Consider the following 17,555-nt stretch of genomic DNA (forward strand, 5'->3'; position numbering starts at 1 on the left):
AAGGCCTCGTCGAAGCGCGGGGCCCTGTCGCTTGGCCGGCCAGTGCCGTAGGTCGGAGCGCGCCCCCTGGCGGCGGCCGAGCGCTGAGGATGCCGGCAGTGGGAACCTGGGAGCCCTTCCCGTCGCCAGGGACCTCTCCGGACCCGGCGCCTACCCTCGCGGTCTCCAGCACTGGAGGCCAAGGAACCTGGGCAGGTCATCTTTGTATCCTTCCAGTGGCTGGGCAGACAGGAGCTGCTCCTTACTTGTTAACAGGATTCATGCAGTTTTGGAGAAAGGAAGGCTCTCCATAGGAATTCTCCAGTTTTCTAGAGCATCCGATCCCTGGTTAAAACAGTCTGTATTGTATTTAGAAAAGTTTATGTGCTGGAAATGAAAAGCTAACATACACTGATCGCTTTTTATGTGTTGGTCATTGTGTTAAGTCCTTATAAGAGTTGATTTCATCTTTACAAACTTAATAAGTACTGTTAATAACTTTATGTATTATTCTAGTTTTATATTAATAGATAAGGAGAAGGAGGCCCAGAGAGAGAAGTGACATGTGGAAGGATGCAGAACTAGTAAGTCTTGGAGCCAGGATGCAAAAGTGTTAGGTGCTTACCTGTTGTCACACAGCAGCATGCCGTCTGTCCCCTCGTGCCTACTCCTAAAAACAAGAGTCTGTGAGACTATTCCTTTCAGGGACATTGTTTTACCTTTATGCCATCTCCTTGTTTGGCCCCAAAGGATGGCTGGCTAGCCAATGACGGGTAAGATTCCTCAAGAAAGGAAAGACCTAAGACAGGTACAGTCGTGTGGGAACCACCAGGAGAATTCACGGGTTGATAGAGGTGGACATAGACCCCCCACATTCCCCCCGTCTAAGGGGAGCTTCTGCCTCTGGCTGTATTCCTTCTCACAACCTGCTTGGGAGGTGATTCCAGATGTGATAACATCAGTTCTCCATCTCAGTAAGTTTTCAACATAAAGGTGTGTTGTCCCCTGGGGAGGTACAAACAATAATTATTTATACATCATGGGACTCTCAACAGGCAAGGGTGATTGGTTTGAACCAGTTTTCTGGTATGGTGTATGAGACTCAGACCCTAGAAAAAACAATGCTACTTCCTTGTATGTGCATCAATCAAAGCCACAAGGTAGCTTTTGAGGCTGTGAGACCCTTGGCCCCTGTTTCAAAACTTTCTTGATTTCTGTTTCTTTCTTAACCCTTCGCCGCCCCTTCTCGTTCTCTCACTGCCTGTGTTGTGCTGGACGTGACACTTATAGGTTGTGTTTTGAAACCATCTGATATATGATTCTTATTTGTATCTAACGTATGATTTAAAAAACAATAACATGGGTTGTGTGAGTTCTGCTTTGGGGGGGGGGGGGTTCATGAATCTGCAGTCAGCTGGTGGCTCTTTGGGGTTGGTTGGTTTAGGATGGCTTCACTCATGTGTCCTGGCAATGAGGATGACCTGACAATGTATCTCATCATCCAGGAGTCTTCAACAGGTGATTTACATGGAAGTGGCTGCAATATTTCCAAGAGAAGCACGAGAAGGGAAGCCAGAGTGCATAAGAACTTTTCAAGGTTTTGCTTGCATCACGTTTACATCTCACTGGCCAAAGCACGTCATAAAGACAAATTAAGGTCTAGAGGTGCAGCTGCAAAGTCACATTGCAAAGAAATGTGCAAACAAAAATTGGAAAAAACTACAGCCATTTTTGTAAACTACCACACTCATTAAGAGGAATTGCGGCACCGCTGTTGAAAATAAACTTTTCATGCTATAAATGATAAATAGCATTTCCAGCAAATAATAGTCTTCATATTATCTCACACTGTGAATGAAATAGGTTGGCTATTGCAAGCTTTCAGAAGCTTCTCTTATCATAGGATTTAAAAAAAATTGAGCGTTTACATTTCTTAGAATGTTGAAAAATAAATGAGTAAATTGAGATAACTTTCACTTATTTGCATACAGTATTTTATTCTATTTTAAAAACTTTCATTCCAAGTACAAAGGTAATACATGGCCATTGAATAAATATTGGAAAACATTGAAAATTGAAAGGAACAATTAAATCCCTCTTAAGTCCACTTAATAGTCACTATTACAATTTTTGTGAATATTCCACTATTTTTTGTATATTTTTTCTTTATAAAAATGATACCAAATCTTATTTTTAAAGACTTTTTCTCACCAATATGAACTTGTTTTCAAGTTGAAACATTTCAATCATTTGAATTTTAATAGGGGAATAATAGTATTTTATCATAATTTTCCTAAGCTCCTGTAACTGGCACTCCAAATAATTAATTTTTATTTTTTACATCCAATGTGACGGTTTAATAATATCAAAGTATTACAAATTACTGGTATTGATGATTTTCATGAAATTCTTTAAGAAATGTGATAATTTAGAATTATATTTTCTAGTGGTAATGTGAATTGGTGGTGAAAAACAGGAACTTAAAATCTAAGCTAAAATCCAGTGAAAAAAGTAAGAACAAAAGTGTCGAGTTTTGTGACTGACAAGTTATACTTACACTGAATTTGAAAGCAAAGATGTATGGACCCTCAGAAAGAAAATCCCTATCAAAGTACTTCTGGTGGCTAACTAGGATCTAATTCAAAAAACAAAAACAAACACAGCTCCTAGCTTGTGTCTAAACAAGAGCTTCTCAGGAAAGTTTAGCTACAAGGGAGATGCCTGCCCTGAACTGCCTACCTCCTGCACGGAACTTCCTGCCTGTACTATGTTCTTGTCAGCTGAGCCAGCCTTTATAAAGGAGTTGATGGAATCCTGTTTCAAACAATAGGACTAAGACATTCCCTGTTCGATTTGATGTGTGTGTCTATATCCCTGACCAATCAGAGCAGATCCATTCTGACGAATTAGGATAGTACTTTTTGGACCAAACAGTGAGGATTTGGAGTCCTTATTTGCATGAAGATGGACTAATCAAGGACCTGGGTTGGGGACTTCTTTCTGTAAGTCATCTCATGGTGGGGGGCGGTGGGTTGTATTCTCCCTTGCAGGAGCAGATGGGAGCTGCCCAGCAGGGAGCAGAGCTGTTCGCCTGCCTTGCCCCAGGGACAGCTCTGTGCCACAGCTGCACTGCTTCATAATTGCGCTGTAACTCTACTGAGCTATTCCACAGCTGTGTTCTCACAGCCCTGCTGTATTACAATCCAGCTGTTTGCAGTGAGTAAAGTTTCCTGCTTCACCGCACCCCAAATTGGGGATTCCTGTTGGCGTTGAATTGGTGCCACCCGTTGAAAAGGTTGGAAAATTGACGTTATTTTTATGTTCAATTGTAAAGTTGAACACTTGCATGCCTGTACAGCAGGAAATCCACTCCAAGGTCTATACTACCGCTACCGGCCCACCCCCACCACGGCTGTCAGTTCCGGCGACCTAGTGTACAGCGCGCCGGGACCGGAAAACACCAGGCGGCTCCCGGAGGATTTGGGCCTGGGGAGCACGCGTCTGCTGGAAAGCCCGGACGCCCCGCCCCTTGTGCGTGAGAGCCAGCCCGGCGGAAAGCTGCACCCACGAGCGCGGCCGGGCGGGGCCGGGGATGGAGCGAGTGGGGTTTATGCTGCGCCTGCGGCGGAGGCGGGAAGCAGTTCTTTTTTAAACTCTGGGTCATAGGAAGTGTCCAAGGGCTGGAAAGAGAATTTTGTTAATTATCTCTCTCTGCTAATGAAGACCAGGCAGTTGTTCATTCCACTCCGCCCAGCAGAAATCTGATTCCAAGCACTACCCTGAAAGTCCTCCAACTTCGGTCCTCCTCAGCCACCGTGGACTACAACTCCCAGGATGCTTCGGGGCTCAGCCATCTGACTTGCGCAGTAGCGTTCGTTGTAAAGTGCTATGACAACAGGGCGTAGATGGCTTGGAGTTAGGCAGGAGTCGGGAGGTGTCCCTTCCGCCGCTGCTGTCCTTTTTCTGCTACATCCCACTCACTGCCTCCTTCATCATTTCCTCCTTTTTGTGAGCAGCAGGACTTGCCGTGTTCTCGTCTGCCTGGTCTGTTACAAGGGATCGATGCTGTTTCCCCTGCTTGTGTCCAGGGGTGACAGAGAAGGGATGCAGAGGAGCTCTTTGGGGGGATCGCTCCAACTCTGGAACTGGCAGTGCTGACTGGTGAGGCTCTTTGCCCAGGACGTGGAACAAGTTGGGCAGGAGAACGAGAGGGAGTAGTGCAGTTAAGGGTTGCTTTTCCCAGCACCCTCCGTTCTTGCTCTCGTCGTCCCGGGGACCCTGGAAGACGTTCTTAAAGGGGAATCTGCGGAGAGAGAGTTCGAAGAAAGGTGGGGCAGGACCCACCTGGTTCGGCCTCAGGTGAGAAAGTATATCCGGTATTAAACACCGGGCACATGAATTCCTTTTCTGAGTTTTATCTTGTGGGCAAGATTGAGCCTCTGATGACATGTAACGGTTTGGGGACATATAGAGTGATGGGTTTCTTAGGAAGGATGTTTGCATTGAAAACAAAACACAACACAACAGCGAGTACAATGTATGTGAAGTCCTGTGATCATTTCTGAGAAAGGGTGATAAAAATTTTTAGATTCCATTCAGGACTGTCACGTGGTGCACGAGCATCCTCCTGTGACCAGGACTTGTCAGCAAATGGTCAAAGCAGTTCTCAGCCAGTGACTAAAGTAGGATGCATGTACTAATTCCTCCTAATTCCTTCTCGCAATAGGATTATTGCTTTGCCCTCTCTCTTTTTACACTGCAGACCACAGCAGTTTAGAAGAACCCAACTGATTTATCAGCGTCTCCCTTCCCCAGTCAAGTCCTGTAGTTGACTCAAATTTCCTGGAAAAATTCATAGTTTTGTTTTATTTTTCTTGCCATCTCACTTTTACTTAAAAAAATGAAACCATATTACACCCACACACAACGTGAATATGCTGGAGGGAAAACTGTGGGTCTTGACTAAAGTCTGCCAGCATTCAGAGAGGGAGAGGTTTTCTATCTTAGTAGAAATATGTAAAGAGAGTCACTGGTAATTTGTGTGTGTGTGTGTGTGTGTGTGTGTGAATAGACTGAACCATTATTTAGAAGAATTTAAAAAAAAAAAACTTTAAAAAAATGTGCAGATAATTTACAAGTTATTTATGAGGAATTTAAGGAATTTTTCATTTTGAGTGATTAAATGTAGCTGTTGTCCTTAAATAAAACTCCTTATGTTTATTATACAACTTAGAGATGGAAACATTCATTCCAGGGGGAAAAAATCCAATATCAATAGTATATAGCAATTTTTACAGTTTTGCATCTTTTTTTTTTTAAGATTTTTTTTTTTTTTTTTTTTTTTTTTAATTGGGAAAGGAGAACAGGACTTTATTGGGGAACAGTGTGTACTTCCAGGCCTTTTTCTCCAAGTCAAGTTGTTGTCCTTTCAATCTTACTTGTGGAGGGTGCCGTTCAGCTTCAAGTTGTTGTCTTTTCAGTCTTAGTTGTGGAGGGCTCAGCTCAGCTCAGCTCAGCTCAGCTCCAGGAGTTGAACCCGCAACCTTGTGGTTGAGAGCCCACTGGCCCATGTGGGAATCGAAACGGCAGCCTTTGGAGTTAGGAGCATGGAGCTCTAACCGCCTGAGCCACCGGGCGGGCCCAGTTTTGCATCTTTTGATGTACGTAACAAGTCTTATCCCTCAGAATAAAGACTTCCAAATATTTCTCAAAAATTATTGAAACATATGAGGTTATAAAAGATCTCTGCTGATTAACAACATTTCAATGAAAGATCATCATCAGTTGTTTGAACTTCAGCCCAGAGGGTCAGATGAGAGTGTGTAGTTTTTGTCTTGCTCAGAACACACTCTGCCACCACGATCATTACTTCCAGGTTACTGTTGACATTTATTGAGTGCTTTGTATGGGTTGGGTGTTGGGCTAAGCAGTTACATGTTTTAAGCCATTTTATCCACCCACCCCCAGAACAATTGGGAGACGAGAAGGTGAGGGACTTGTCTAAGGTGGCACTGCTGGAGTGGGGGTCAGAAAGGGAACCCAGGACAGTCTGATATCTCCTGTGCTCTTTTTTGCCTTTTGTGACTTGTGTCGCAAATTACAACACTGAGCCCTTGTAATATTGTCTCCAAAAGCAACATTCTTCTAACTCTCCATGCACCTGTCATCTTTCTTGGACTGGAAGACCTGATTCCTATTTTGCAAAATTTGAGGTGGTACTAGTGTGACCTGGAGAAAGCAAAACTCCAAATATGAACAACAGCAGTGTCAGAGTTTTCGCCTCCTAATTCCAGAATCCACTTTCTAAACCAGGATTCTTGGGGTTGTCATTGTCTGAGTTGTTTTTCTAGCCATCCTTCCATATAGTAGGATTAGGCCAATGAGGTGTTAAAACATACATATCGTAAATAAAAACTAAATCTGAGTAAACTTGGTGTGGAAGATAACATGTATATATAACTAAGTATTGAAAACAAAGTGTCAAGTGATAAGTACAGAAGAGAATTTCTGGAGAGTAGGGGATGAAGAGATTATCTCCTATTTATTATTCTAATAAGGCATAAGAGATCAATCTTTTGTGACTATTTTTAGGTATGCACCTGTTAAAACCTTCAAAGTATTGTTTTCTAATTATCCTTTAAAATTTTAATTAAATGTATAAAACACTGTCCTGCAGATTGAACTTTCAGGGGTTAGAATTAATATTCACAGAGTTACAGCTTTTTAGTCTTTGTGGGGCGGCTGTAATTGTTTAGGGCTGTGGAGTAGACAGCCTGGTTTTGGGTGTTATTTCCACCACATCTTACTTGTGACCACTTGGGCAGGTTTCTTAACCTCTCTGTATTCATGGGTAACTGAATAATAGTACCTGTGATTTACTGTGTAGTTCTGTTCTGAAGATTAAAATACTTGCAAAGCACTTAGGACACTACCTGGGAATTAGGAAACGATTAGTAAATTTTAGCTACTGTTTTTCTTTCCAGTGAAGGGAGATGATAGCCATTGAAAACCTGATTTTTGGTTTTTGGTTTTCATTCATAAAAACAGAAAATCATTGAGGAGCTGGAAATCACCATTGAATGAATAGGGAATAAAATACAAATTCTTGTTTCTTATTTCTATTCAAGACAGTTAACTAAACCAAATAAAAATCATTTTAAACATATTAAATTTCTTACTTTTTGGAATACTTTTTATTTGTTTTTGTAACGGAAAAGCCGGGTTTCATGATTGAAAAATGCCCTATTTTTCCTTATCTTCCTTTTTCCTAACCTGCTAGTAACTGACCTTCCTTACCCACTGCGGACCTTAATATCTTAAAGTCAAGGCCTGTTTCTTTCTGAACTTAGAACATGAATTAGCATTTTATGTGTCTTAATTTGCAGTTAATTTTTCTCTCAATGGGGTGGGATGTTCTTCCAGGAGAAAGGGTAGATTTTACTAACCTCTGAGTTTAGTTTGCCAACCTATTGTTCTTCTGATAGAGTGGCAAATGTGGCCAAAATACAAGAGTATCCTGCTTAAAAAAAAGTGAAACTTTATTTTATTGTTTCTTATTAAGGGAAATTTTAAACATAAAAAAGCTTAAAGAATAGTAAAGTAACTCCCCCATGTATCCAACACCATTGTACTCTTTTCAAAACAACAACCCTATTGACATATAATTCACATACCATACAATTCTCCCTTTTAATGTGTACAATTCAATGTGTTCCTTGTGTATTCACAGATGTGCAACCATCCGTTGTACTGCAATTTTGGAATGTTTTCATCACTCGTAACGAAACCTTTCACCCTTCACCTATAACTCTCCTGTGCTCTCATTCCCATCAGACCTAAGCAACCACTAATTTATTTTCTGTCTCCATGGTTTTGCCTATTGTATACATTTTATATAAGTGGATTATTACTAAAATATGGGGCCTTTTGTGACTGGCTTGTTTCTCTTAGTATAAGGTTCATCCATGTTGCGGCAGGTGTCAGTTCTTCATTCAAACACGGGTATCTGGCAACCTTCCGTTGTTCAGACTTGCTATCAAGTCCATCTCTGAAGACTGAGTGGAAAGGAAGTCCCCTTTGAAATCTGTTGTCCTGCAGCCCAAGTTGTCATTTTAAAATTCACCCATTTTTAAGGGGAGAGGGGCGTGGTAGATGAGGGTAAAGAGGATCAAAAATATGGTGATGGAAGGAGAACTGACTCTGGGTGGTGAACACACAATGGGATTTATAGATGATGTATTACAGAATTGTACACCTGAAACCTATGTAACTTTACTAACAATCGTCACCCCGATAAACTTTAATAAAAAAAATTTACCCATTTTTAGAAAAGGAAATAAATGGTATGCCAGCTTACCATAGATGAGAGTCTGTGGTTTCTTGATTTCTTGGGAGTGGGCTGTGCGCCTTCCTCTACTTCTGCCTTTGAAATCGTAGACAGGCACTTGGGAAACATACTGGGTACTGCTAACCATCAGCTCAAATTGGTGGTTTTCCTATAGTTCACTAACTTTTTAAAGATGTAAGTCCTTATTGTTTAATAAATTATTGTCCACAATGGTACGCGATACCACCTGGGACGTGGGGGAAGCCATAGCAGGATTTTGATGTAATGGAATTTATGCAGTTTTGCTATGCAGGACCCTTATGCTTTGCCCTGGCATGAAAGTCAGTTGGTCAGTTCTTCTCCCAGACCTCTGACTGCAGAGCCCAGTCCTACCTTGAAAGCTTGTGCCTGGTTTCCTCTAGACTTCCTTCCTCCCCCACCCCATGCACCTGTTCCCTTTCTGCATATGCTTCGCATCCTTTCACTGTAATAAATCATAGCCATAATGATGACTATATGTTGAGGGCTGTGAGTCATCCTAGTGAATCACTAAGTGGTACTGAATTTGAGTAATATTCTGCTCTGGGCTGTAAGAGAATGCCGTATCGTCATCCTGGTGATCCAATAGTATGGCATGTTAAGTTTTCCAATGTATCTGGAGTACATACTGAGAATATGTGGCTTCATTAAATACTGTTACTTCCCTCTCAAATAAAAAAAAATCCAATGAAAGTGTAATAAAAGTGTTTATTACATTTTTTGAATACTTGCTGCCAGATTCGAAGTCATCTGGCAACTTTTATGGTTGTGTAGTAGTATTAGTAATAACGAGTGATGCAAATGTTTTTAGGGACCCTCCCACATATATTAAAACTCATTATAAGTTTATTTATCTGCTACATATTTTTCCTTCACTTCCATCAGCACCTTGCTTTTATCTGAGGTGGGCTCCGCCCCCTGCAACTAAGATTGAACACGGCACCTTGAGCTGAGCTGCCTCCCGAATGGCTCAGTTGGTTAAAGTACGGGCTCTCAACCACAAGGTTGCCAGTTTGATTTCTTGAGTCCCGCAAGGGATGGTGGGCTGTGCCCCCCGCAACTAGCAACGGCAACTGGCCCTGATACTAAGCTGCGCCCTCCACAACTAAGACTGAAAGGACAACAACTTGAAGCTGAACGGCACCTTCCACAACTAAGATTGAAAGGACAACAACTTGACTTGGAAAAAAGTCCTGGAAGTACACAGTGTTCCCCAATAAAGTCCTGTTCCCCTTCCCCAATAAAATCTTAAAAAAAAAAATCAAAAGGATAAAAACCATAGCAATGGCTAATGTTTATTGAATACTTATGTGCCAAGTATTGTGCTAATACCTCTGTATTCCTTTTTTAAAACTAAAAGGTTTTATTTTTTAATTGTGGTAAAATATACATAATATAAAATTTGCCATCTTAACAGTTTTTAAGTGTACTATTCAGTAGTGTTGAGTACATTCACATTTTTGTGCAGCCAGTCTCCAAAATTCTTCCTCTTGTAAAACTTAAAATCTATACCTATTAAAGAAAAACACCCCATTTCTTTCTCCCCCCAACCCTGGCAGCCACCATTCTACTCGGTGAATTTGACTACTCTAGGTACCTCATGTAAATGGAATCATGCAGTATTTGTCCTTGCTTATTTCACTTAACATAATGTTCTCAAGGTTCATCCACGTTGTAGCACACATGTCAGAGTTTTCTTCCTTTTTAAGGCTGAATAATATTCCATTTACGTATATACCACATTTGGTTTATCTGTTGATTCGTTGATGGACACTTGGTTTGATTCGGCCTTTTGGCTATTGTGAATAATGCTGCTGTGAACTTGGGTGTACACATACCTCTTCGAGAAGTTGCTTTCAGTTCTTTTGGGTATATACCCAGAAGTGGAAGTGCAGGATCATATGGTAGTTTCTATTTTTAATTTTTTGAGAAACCACTGTGTCCATAGTGGCTGTACCATACATTCTCACCAGCAGTGCACAAGTGTTCCAGTTGCGCCACATCCTTGCCAACACTTGTTATGTTCTGTTTTGTTTTTTTTGGTAACAGCCATCCTAATGAATTGGTATCTCAGTGTGGTTTTGATTTGCATTCCCCTAATGATTAGATGTTGAACATTTCTTCATGGGTCTATTGGGCGTTTGTATATCTCCTTTGGAGAAATGTCTATTCAAGTCCTTTGCCCATTAAAATTTTTTTGGGGTTGTATGAGCTCTTTATATATTCTGTGTATTAACCCTTTTTCAGATACATGATTTGCAAAGCTTTTTCTCCCATTCCGTCGGTTGTTCTTTAATCCTCACAACACCGTTCTGACCGTGGTTTTATAGATGAGGAAGCTGACGTATAGAGCAGTTCAGTAACTTTGAGTAGCCCGCCCCTGGTGGCCTGGTTAGTGGAGCCGACTCCACTTGACTGCCTCTAGAGTCCGCACTTTTCACCACCACATGATTCTCAGCTAATTTTTTGACCAGCTTGAAGGCAAGTGGCCATGGTTCTTGTGATTAGCCTAAGTGGAAGGCCTAATTTAAGAAGCAGAAGGATCTACATTTTTTAAAAGTACAGTTGATGCTCATTATTTGCAGATTCCATATTTGTGGGTTTGTCCACTCACTAAAATTTGTTTGTAAGGTGCTTTTGGAGTCATTCATAGTCAGATGCAGAGTGGCAAAAGATTTAGAGTAACTGGATGCATATGTTCCCAGCTGATGTCAAGGCAGCCATTCTCTGCCTTCACGTGTTCCGGTGTCAGTCATTTGATGCATTTTATCTCATTTGCTGTCTCAGCAACTCATTGTGACAGGAGATGCTACAGTCTCCCAATGAACAAACTGAAGGGAAATTAGGTATTTTGCTAAGGAATTATCTGCTAACTAGTGCTGGTAGAATTTGAATCTTGGTCCTCCAAAGAATTATTTTTGTTACTTTGTGGAGTTGTCTACTAAATGTCCCAGAAGAGAGAATTAGCCCAATATAAATGTGTAATTTCTTAGCCTGACTTGCCAATGGCGTAGCAAAATCTCTGATTAATGCTTCCGCTAATTTGGGTCTGTAGTTTCACATACAAGGACAAAATATAAAAAAATTAAAGTTAAAAACAGAAATGTTTTTCTCAAAGTTTTCCATGTTTAATTTGCTATGCTTTAAGAGATGCTTAATTCACAATTCATGGTGCGAAGTGGATTTTTATTATAAATACATGTTTTCTTTTTAGAGTGGACAAAAATGTCTTTATTTAAAGCCCGTGATTGGTGGTCTACTGTTCTGGGAGAAAAAGAAGAATTTGATCAAGGCTGTTTGTGTTTGGCTGATGTTGACAATACAGGAAGTGGGCGAGGTAAGTAACATATGCCCATGCATCTTGAAGCAAATCTTTACAGAGATGAAATCAAAACGATGTTCTTTTTAAATGTGTATGTTATAGAACTTAAGTGAACTGTCATAATTTTGCCCTAATTTTGAAGGTACTTTTCCTGATATTGAGGTAGCACACTGATAAATACAATTCTTACTTTTGTTTAGTTGTTTGGGTTTTTCCGGTTTGTTTTGATTCTGTCATTTTATTTGATGGAACTCAGAAAATATTATAAGGCATCATTTAATTTGTTGCAAAATTAGCATAGAGCTAGAAAAATACAGAGGGAGCCAAAAAAAAGATACATATTTTAAGGAAGGAAAAAGCTGTATTAAAATTGTAATACTCAATATATACTGAAAACAAAAGATGAATACAAATCATGTGTATGTATTTTTTTGGCCCCCTCCTGTTATTTTGAATTCTGAAATTTTTTTTTTTTTAGAAATTATTTGAAAAAAACTACATTCTTTTTAAATTGAATCTGAAAGCCAGTCATATCAGAATGGAGAAATTACGCTAGCTCTACTTGTTGGTAGAAAACAATTGTTAAATCATTGCTTTCATTTTCATGTTATGATACTAGAATGAACATTCTATCTTATTCTTGTATTATTTGCTCCTCTTTGCATCTTCACATTTTTAGAAGTGGTCTTTAGAATATTTTAGTTCTATATCACTGCTATTTGAAATTTGTATTTGGTTTTAATGATTTATAGTCATGAGCTTTTTTTTTTGGTAATCCAGATAGTCATTGGTCTCTTAAAAAGAGTGCTTATTACAGTAGAATCATTCCTTTGTTCAGTGTATATAAGTATTGTCCCCTTACATTTTTCTTTATTCTGTTTTTCTTGCCTATAAAGAAAACAGTAGAATCTGGGGGACAAGGTGAAAGGAGAAAATTCTATTGGCAAGGAACAGTGGGAGGGCTGCAGTGTACTGAGCACCTACTAAGTTGTTTCTAAGGCAAATCTGGGCCCTGCCTTCCCATTGCTAGGACATGGGGAGGCCTTCTATTCTGAGACTGTCCTGGGAAGCTCCTCAAAGATTGTCAACTCTGCCTCCACTTGTTTGTTAAAACTTGATTCTCCTTTTATTCGGGAACATAAGAAACTAATATAATATTGTATGTTACCTATATTTTAGTAAAAATCTTTAAAAAAAAAGTCATGCCACGAAAATACCGACCAGACAGAGAAATTTCAAGCTGAGCCATCTAAAGCTCAGCTTGGTTGGAAACTGTACTTACTGACGGTCTGAATAACATACTGTTCACTCACTATTTCTATTAGAGCTCCTCACTGCGGTGCCACCTGTGGGTTACCAATATGCTGAAATGTTGTGCCCCCCCCCCCCCAATTCATGGCCAGCTGTGAGCAGTTTCCTCTATTTTCCCAAGCATGCTATACAAAAAGCATCCTGTGTGTGTGTCCCACATAGAGAAAAAAACCACTGGTCACTATTTCTCAAAGCCTGGGCCACGTTGCATCATAATAGTCTATGGTGATTATTATATGGGAAGATTTCCTATCCTGGATGTACAAGATCCTATAAGAGCATGTTCTGTGGGGGTTAGGTGGATTGAACGGGGTTTGGGGATTTGCATTTTTCGCATGCTCCAGTGCTGAATGGTGGCACACTGAAGTTGAAGAGTTGTTACTGTTGATCTCATGGAGTGAAGGGTTAATGAGAGCGGTTCGGGACATGCTCTGTTTGAGACAGAAGTGTCTAGCAGGCAGAATAGAGGTAGGGATTTGGGAGTGAGCAGCATGCTGGTTGTATTTGAGGCCCTTAAAATGGGTGAAAATGTAGAGAGAAGGTGCAGTTAGACGGAAGGAACCTTTTGACCATAACCTGGAAAATATGAGCATTAAAGGGGGAGATTGGGAAGGGTAGTCAGCAATACAAGGTGTGAGCAAAAGATATGGTGAATGTTTTTAAAAAAGTTATTACAGAAAAAGACACATTGCCGTTAATCTCCCTCAAAATACTTCCCCTCACTTCGAACACACTTATCCCACCGTTCTTGCCACTTTCTGAAGCAGTTCTGGAAATCCTCTTGTGTGAGTGTCTTTATTTCATCCTCTATCATGACAACGCTCCCTGTGACATATCATTTCTGGTACGGCAATTTCTGTCACATAAAAATATTACGGTGTGTCCTCATCCACCTTATTCACTGGATCTGGCACCGTGCGACTTCTGGCTCTTCCCCAAAGTCAAAACAACCATGAAAGGTGAACATTTTGAATTGTTTCAGGACATTGAGGCAGCCAGGACAGCACAACTAAAGACACTCACAAAAGAGGACTCCCAGAACTGCTTCAGAAAGTGTCAAGAACGATGGGATAAGTGTGTTCGAAGTGAGGGGGAGTATTTTGAGGGGGATTAATGGCAATGTGTCTTTTACTGTGATAATTTTTTTTAAATTTAAACACTCACCATATTTTTTGGTCACATCTCGTAGATTCAGAGAAGAGCAGGCAGACAGGTGGGAGGACCAGTTGGACTGGTACCTGGGGGGTGAGGTTTAGTGACATGAAGACTGAAAAGTTTCCATGGCGCTTAGCAGCAAGTGGTTCATCAGTGTCTTTGGTGAAGGGTGGATGAGTGGGCACAATGCTTATAAAATCTAGATTTTCATTGCGTGAAGGAGGGGGAGGTGGGGAAGACTGAGTGTTCATAGCCCTTTAAAGAAATTTCACTGTGAAGGGGAGAAGTGAAGGGGATGACTGGGGACAGTGTAGGATCAAGAGAAGTGGGAAAAATTCAACGTGTAGCATGGAGGATACAACTGATAGAGAAGGGACCCAGAGAAGATAGTCAGAGATGGGATCAGGTGTGCAGGTATCAACAGAAGGGCTACCTTGGACATGAGAACTTTTTTCAGTGTGACAGAAGGCAAGAAGGTAAGAATGGGTACAGATGAAGTGAAGTTTGCAGGTCAGGTTGGGAAGTTGGTGCAGTAATGCCCGTTGACCTTTGCTTTCTTTGCGGTGATCAGAGAGTGAAAGGATGGTATTAGGTATCTTGAAATTGTTTTAGGTGAAGCTGACTTGATACACGGAAGAAGGATTCCTCCCTAATCATGAGCTCCCAGTTGAATTTAGACACCATGCATTTAAAGTGGTACCTACTTTCCTGCTCTTCTCAATTCAAGATTCAGACTCTTGAGAGAGATGGTGAGAGTGCAGTTGAGAGAGTCTGCCTGGTCCAGCTGAGATTACATGCCAAGCTGTGGCCTGGATGGAGAGTGCATTACAAGGATCCGAGTAGAAAACACTTCAGGCTGACTGAAAAGGAGCTCCTACGTCGATCTTTTAGCTACTTAGCATTTATACCTCATCTGGGGCAACTGCACATATGTGGTCTCACTTGGCTGCAGTGGGAGATTGCCATGGCACCTGCTTGCTGCCTCAGAGGCACTTTCAGGGAGTGCTGGCTGGTTAAGACCGGGGTCTCTGGGTCATATCCCTTTCTCTTGTCATTCGTTCATAACCACGTTCCAATCTCCTGCCTCTAAACGAAGAGGTACGTACAATCCATATTCACAACCTATGTATATATCAGTGAGGAAAAGAAGAGAAGGAAAAATTTTAAAAAATTAAGATGAAAGAGTAGGAAAACTTGTATGGTGACATAAAGAAGTCATGTTGGGGGCTGCCTTCTGTTCACCAGGCAGTGTAATTGCTACTATTTTTTCCCCCCATCTTGACTAGCAGAGCAGACTCCCTGTGAAGCCTCCAGGATCTTTCTTTGCCTCTTCCAGCTCCTGGTAGTACCAGCCCCTCCTTGGCGTGTGGATGTGTCACTGCAGTCTCTGCCTCTGTTGTCACATGGTCATCTCCTTGTACGTCTCTGTGTCACATGGCATTCTGCTCCCTCTGTCCCAGTTTCCTCCTCTTATCAGGATACAGATAGAGTCCTGTCATACACCTAAATGACTGCGACCTCATCTGAACTTGATCACATCTGCAAAGGCCCTATTTCCAAATAAAGTCACAGGTACTGGGGGTTAGGACTTTGACATATCTTTCGGGGGGACACAACTAAACACTTAACACCTACCATTTCCCCCTTTTGTACCCAGGACTAGACAGTGTTCATCAGAGGACTCTAACTAGGGAAGCCTCAGAATCCTTTTCAATACAGCGTGTTCGGCAGCCACAACCAGCGCTAGAGTTGACCATCTGATTAAATCAGTTTACATTATACTAGTCCTTTGATAAAAGGGCTTGTTTTTGACTGAGTTAAATTATGACTACTGATACCAAATCAAGGCTTAGGGAAGAATGTAATATGTTAATACATTTGAATATTGGTAAATGTAAACCTATTTTTGAAAAGCTATATGGTATTAAAGTAAGTTCACTTTAATTACATCTTCTGATGGCAGATCGGGTTTTGTATATGAAGCTAGATTCAATTCTTTTAAGTTTTAGATTTCTCTTTTAGACATTAGAAAGTTTACTTCCAAAGAAATTTTGTCACTAATGTTTGTTTCTTCCTATATCTTTTTTTTTAAATTCTCTCTACAGATAAAATAATTGTGGGTAGCTTTATGGGTTACCTAAGAATCTTTAATCCCCATCCTGTGAAAACAGGAGATGGAGCTCAAGCTGAAGATTTGCTTCTAGAAATGCATCTACGAGATCCAATACTGCAAGTGGAAGTTGGAAAGTTTGTTTCGTAAGTACAGCCCACACATTCTAGTATTTTTTCTTACTTGGCGTATATTTATCCCCTGCTATATCACTTTTTTAGATTCTTCAAGGAAAAAAAGAATATTCATGAATTCAGTATATTTTCAGGATATTGTCACTTAGGTGTTCCTCATGTACTAGACTTTTTTTTTTTTTTAAGATTTTATTGGGGAAGGGGAACAGGACTTTATTGGGGAACAGTGTGTACTTCCAGGTCTTTTTCCAAGTCAAGTTGTTGTCCTTTCAATCTTAGTTATGGAGGGCGCAGCTCAGCTCCAGGTCCAGTTGCCATTGCTAGTTGCAGGGGGCACAGCCCACCATATCTTGCGGAAGTCGAACTGGCAACCTTGTGGTTGAGAGCCGGTGCTCCAACCAACTGAGCCATCTGGGAGCTCAGTGACAGCTCAGCTCAAGGTGCCATGTTCAATCTTAGTGGTAGGGGGTGGAGCCCACCATCCCTTGTGGGAGTCGAGGAGCTGAACTGGCAGCCAGCCTTGTGGTTGAGAGCCCACTGGCTCATGTGGAAATCGAACCGGCAACCTTCGGAGTTAGGAGCATGGAGCTTCAACTGTCTGAGCCACCAGGCTGGCCCCGACATTTTAAAAAATGTGGAAACCTGTACTTTTAAGATAGGATCATTTAGGACTTAAAAAAAAAATAGTAACAGACCTAAGATGCCTGATAGATTAGAAGCTTAAAGGAAAAGAGTTTTGAAAATAACCAAATAAAGAAATGGAAAGTATTCACTTAAAAACCCAATGCCCAGGTTACATAAATATCTCTTTAAATAATTAGACAAAGTAGCAGTTATGCTATTTGCTATATAAATTTGAAGCTTTAAAATGAATTACTTATTTGTGGTAGAGAGGTTCTTAGTTTCTTAAAAGAAGCCAGCTCAACCCATAAAGTAAGTCTTCCCCTTACAAGAACTTTGTTTCAAATTACTTTACACTTTTAAAACTAATTTATTTTAGAAAACTGTTTATTAGTTTGTATTTTGTTTAATATATTTGCTTTTTATTTACTAATGATATTGTGGATTTTATCTTATTTTAACAGGTGAATTTTCTTAAAACTAAGCTGTATTTCTTTTTTTTTAAATTAAATTTATTGGAGTGACATTGGTTAATAATATTATATAGGTTTCAAGTGT

General features: G+C 40.6%; 1 protein-coding gene across 2 annotated transcripts in view; it reads left to right on the forward strand.

Annotated features, from left to right (window-relative positions):
• The first annotated feature begins 3,844 nt into the window (after positions 1-3,844).
• Positions 3,845-17,555, forward strand: part of BBS9 (Bardet-Biedl syndrome 9) — a 358,339-nt gene continuing 344,628 nt past the window's right edge. For both annotated transcript variants that reach the window (XM_019757306.2, XM_019757307.2), the window contains exons 1-3: positions 3,845-4,338; positions 11,559-11,681; positions 16,238-16,388. In XM_019757306.2, coding sequence (XP_019612865.2) covers positions 11,570-11,681; positions 16,238-16,388 — 263 coding nt within the window. In that variant the 5' untranslated portion in view covers positions 3,845-4,338; positions 11,559-11,569. The remainder of the gene's footprint in view (positions 4,339-11,558; positions 11,682-16,237; positions 16,389-17,555) is intronic.

Source organism: Rhinolophus sinicus, linkage group LG09 (genome assembly GCF_036562045.2).
Source record: "Rhinolophus sinicus isolate RSC01 linkage group LG09, ASM3656204v1, whole genome shotgun sequence".
In the NCBI taxonomy this organism is placed as follows: Eukaryota; Metazoa; Chordata; class Mammalia; order Chiroptera; family Rhinolophidae; genus Rhinolophus; species Rhinolophus sinicus.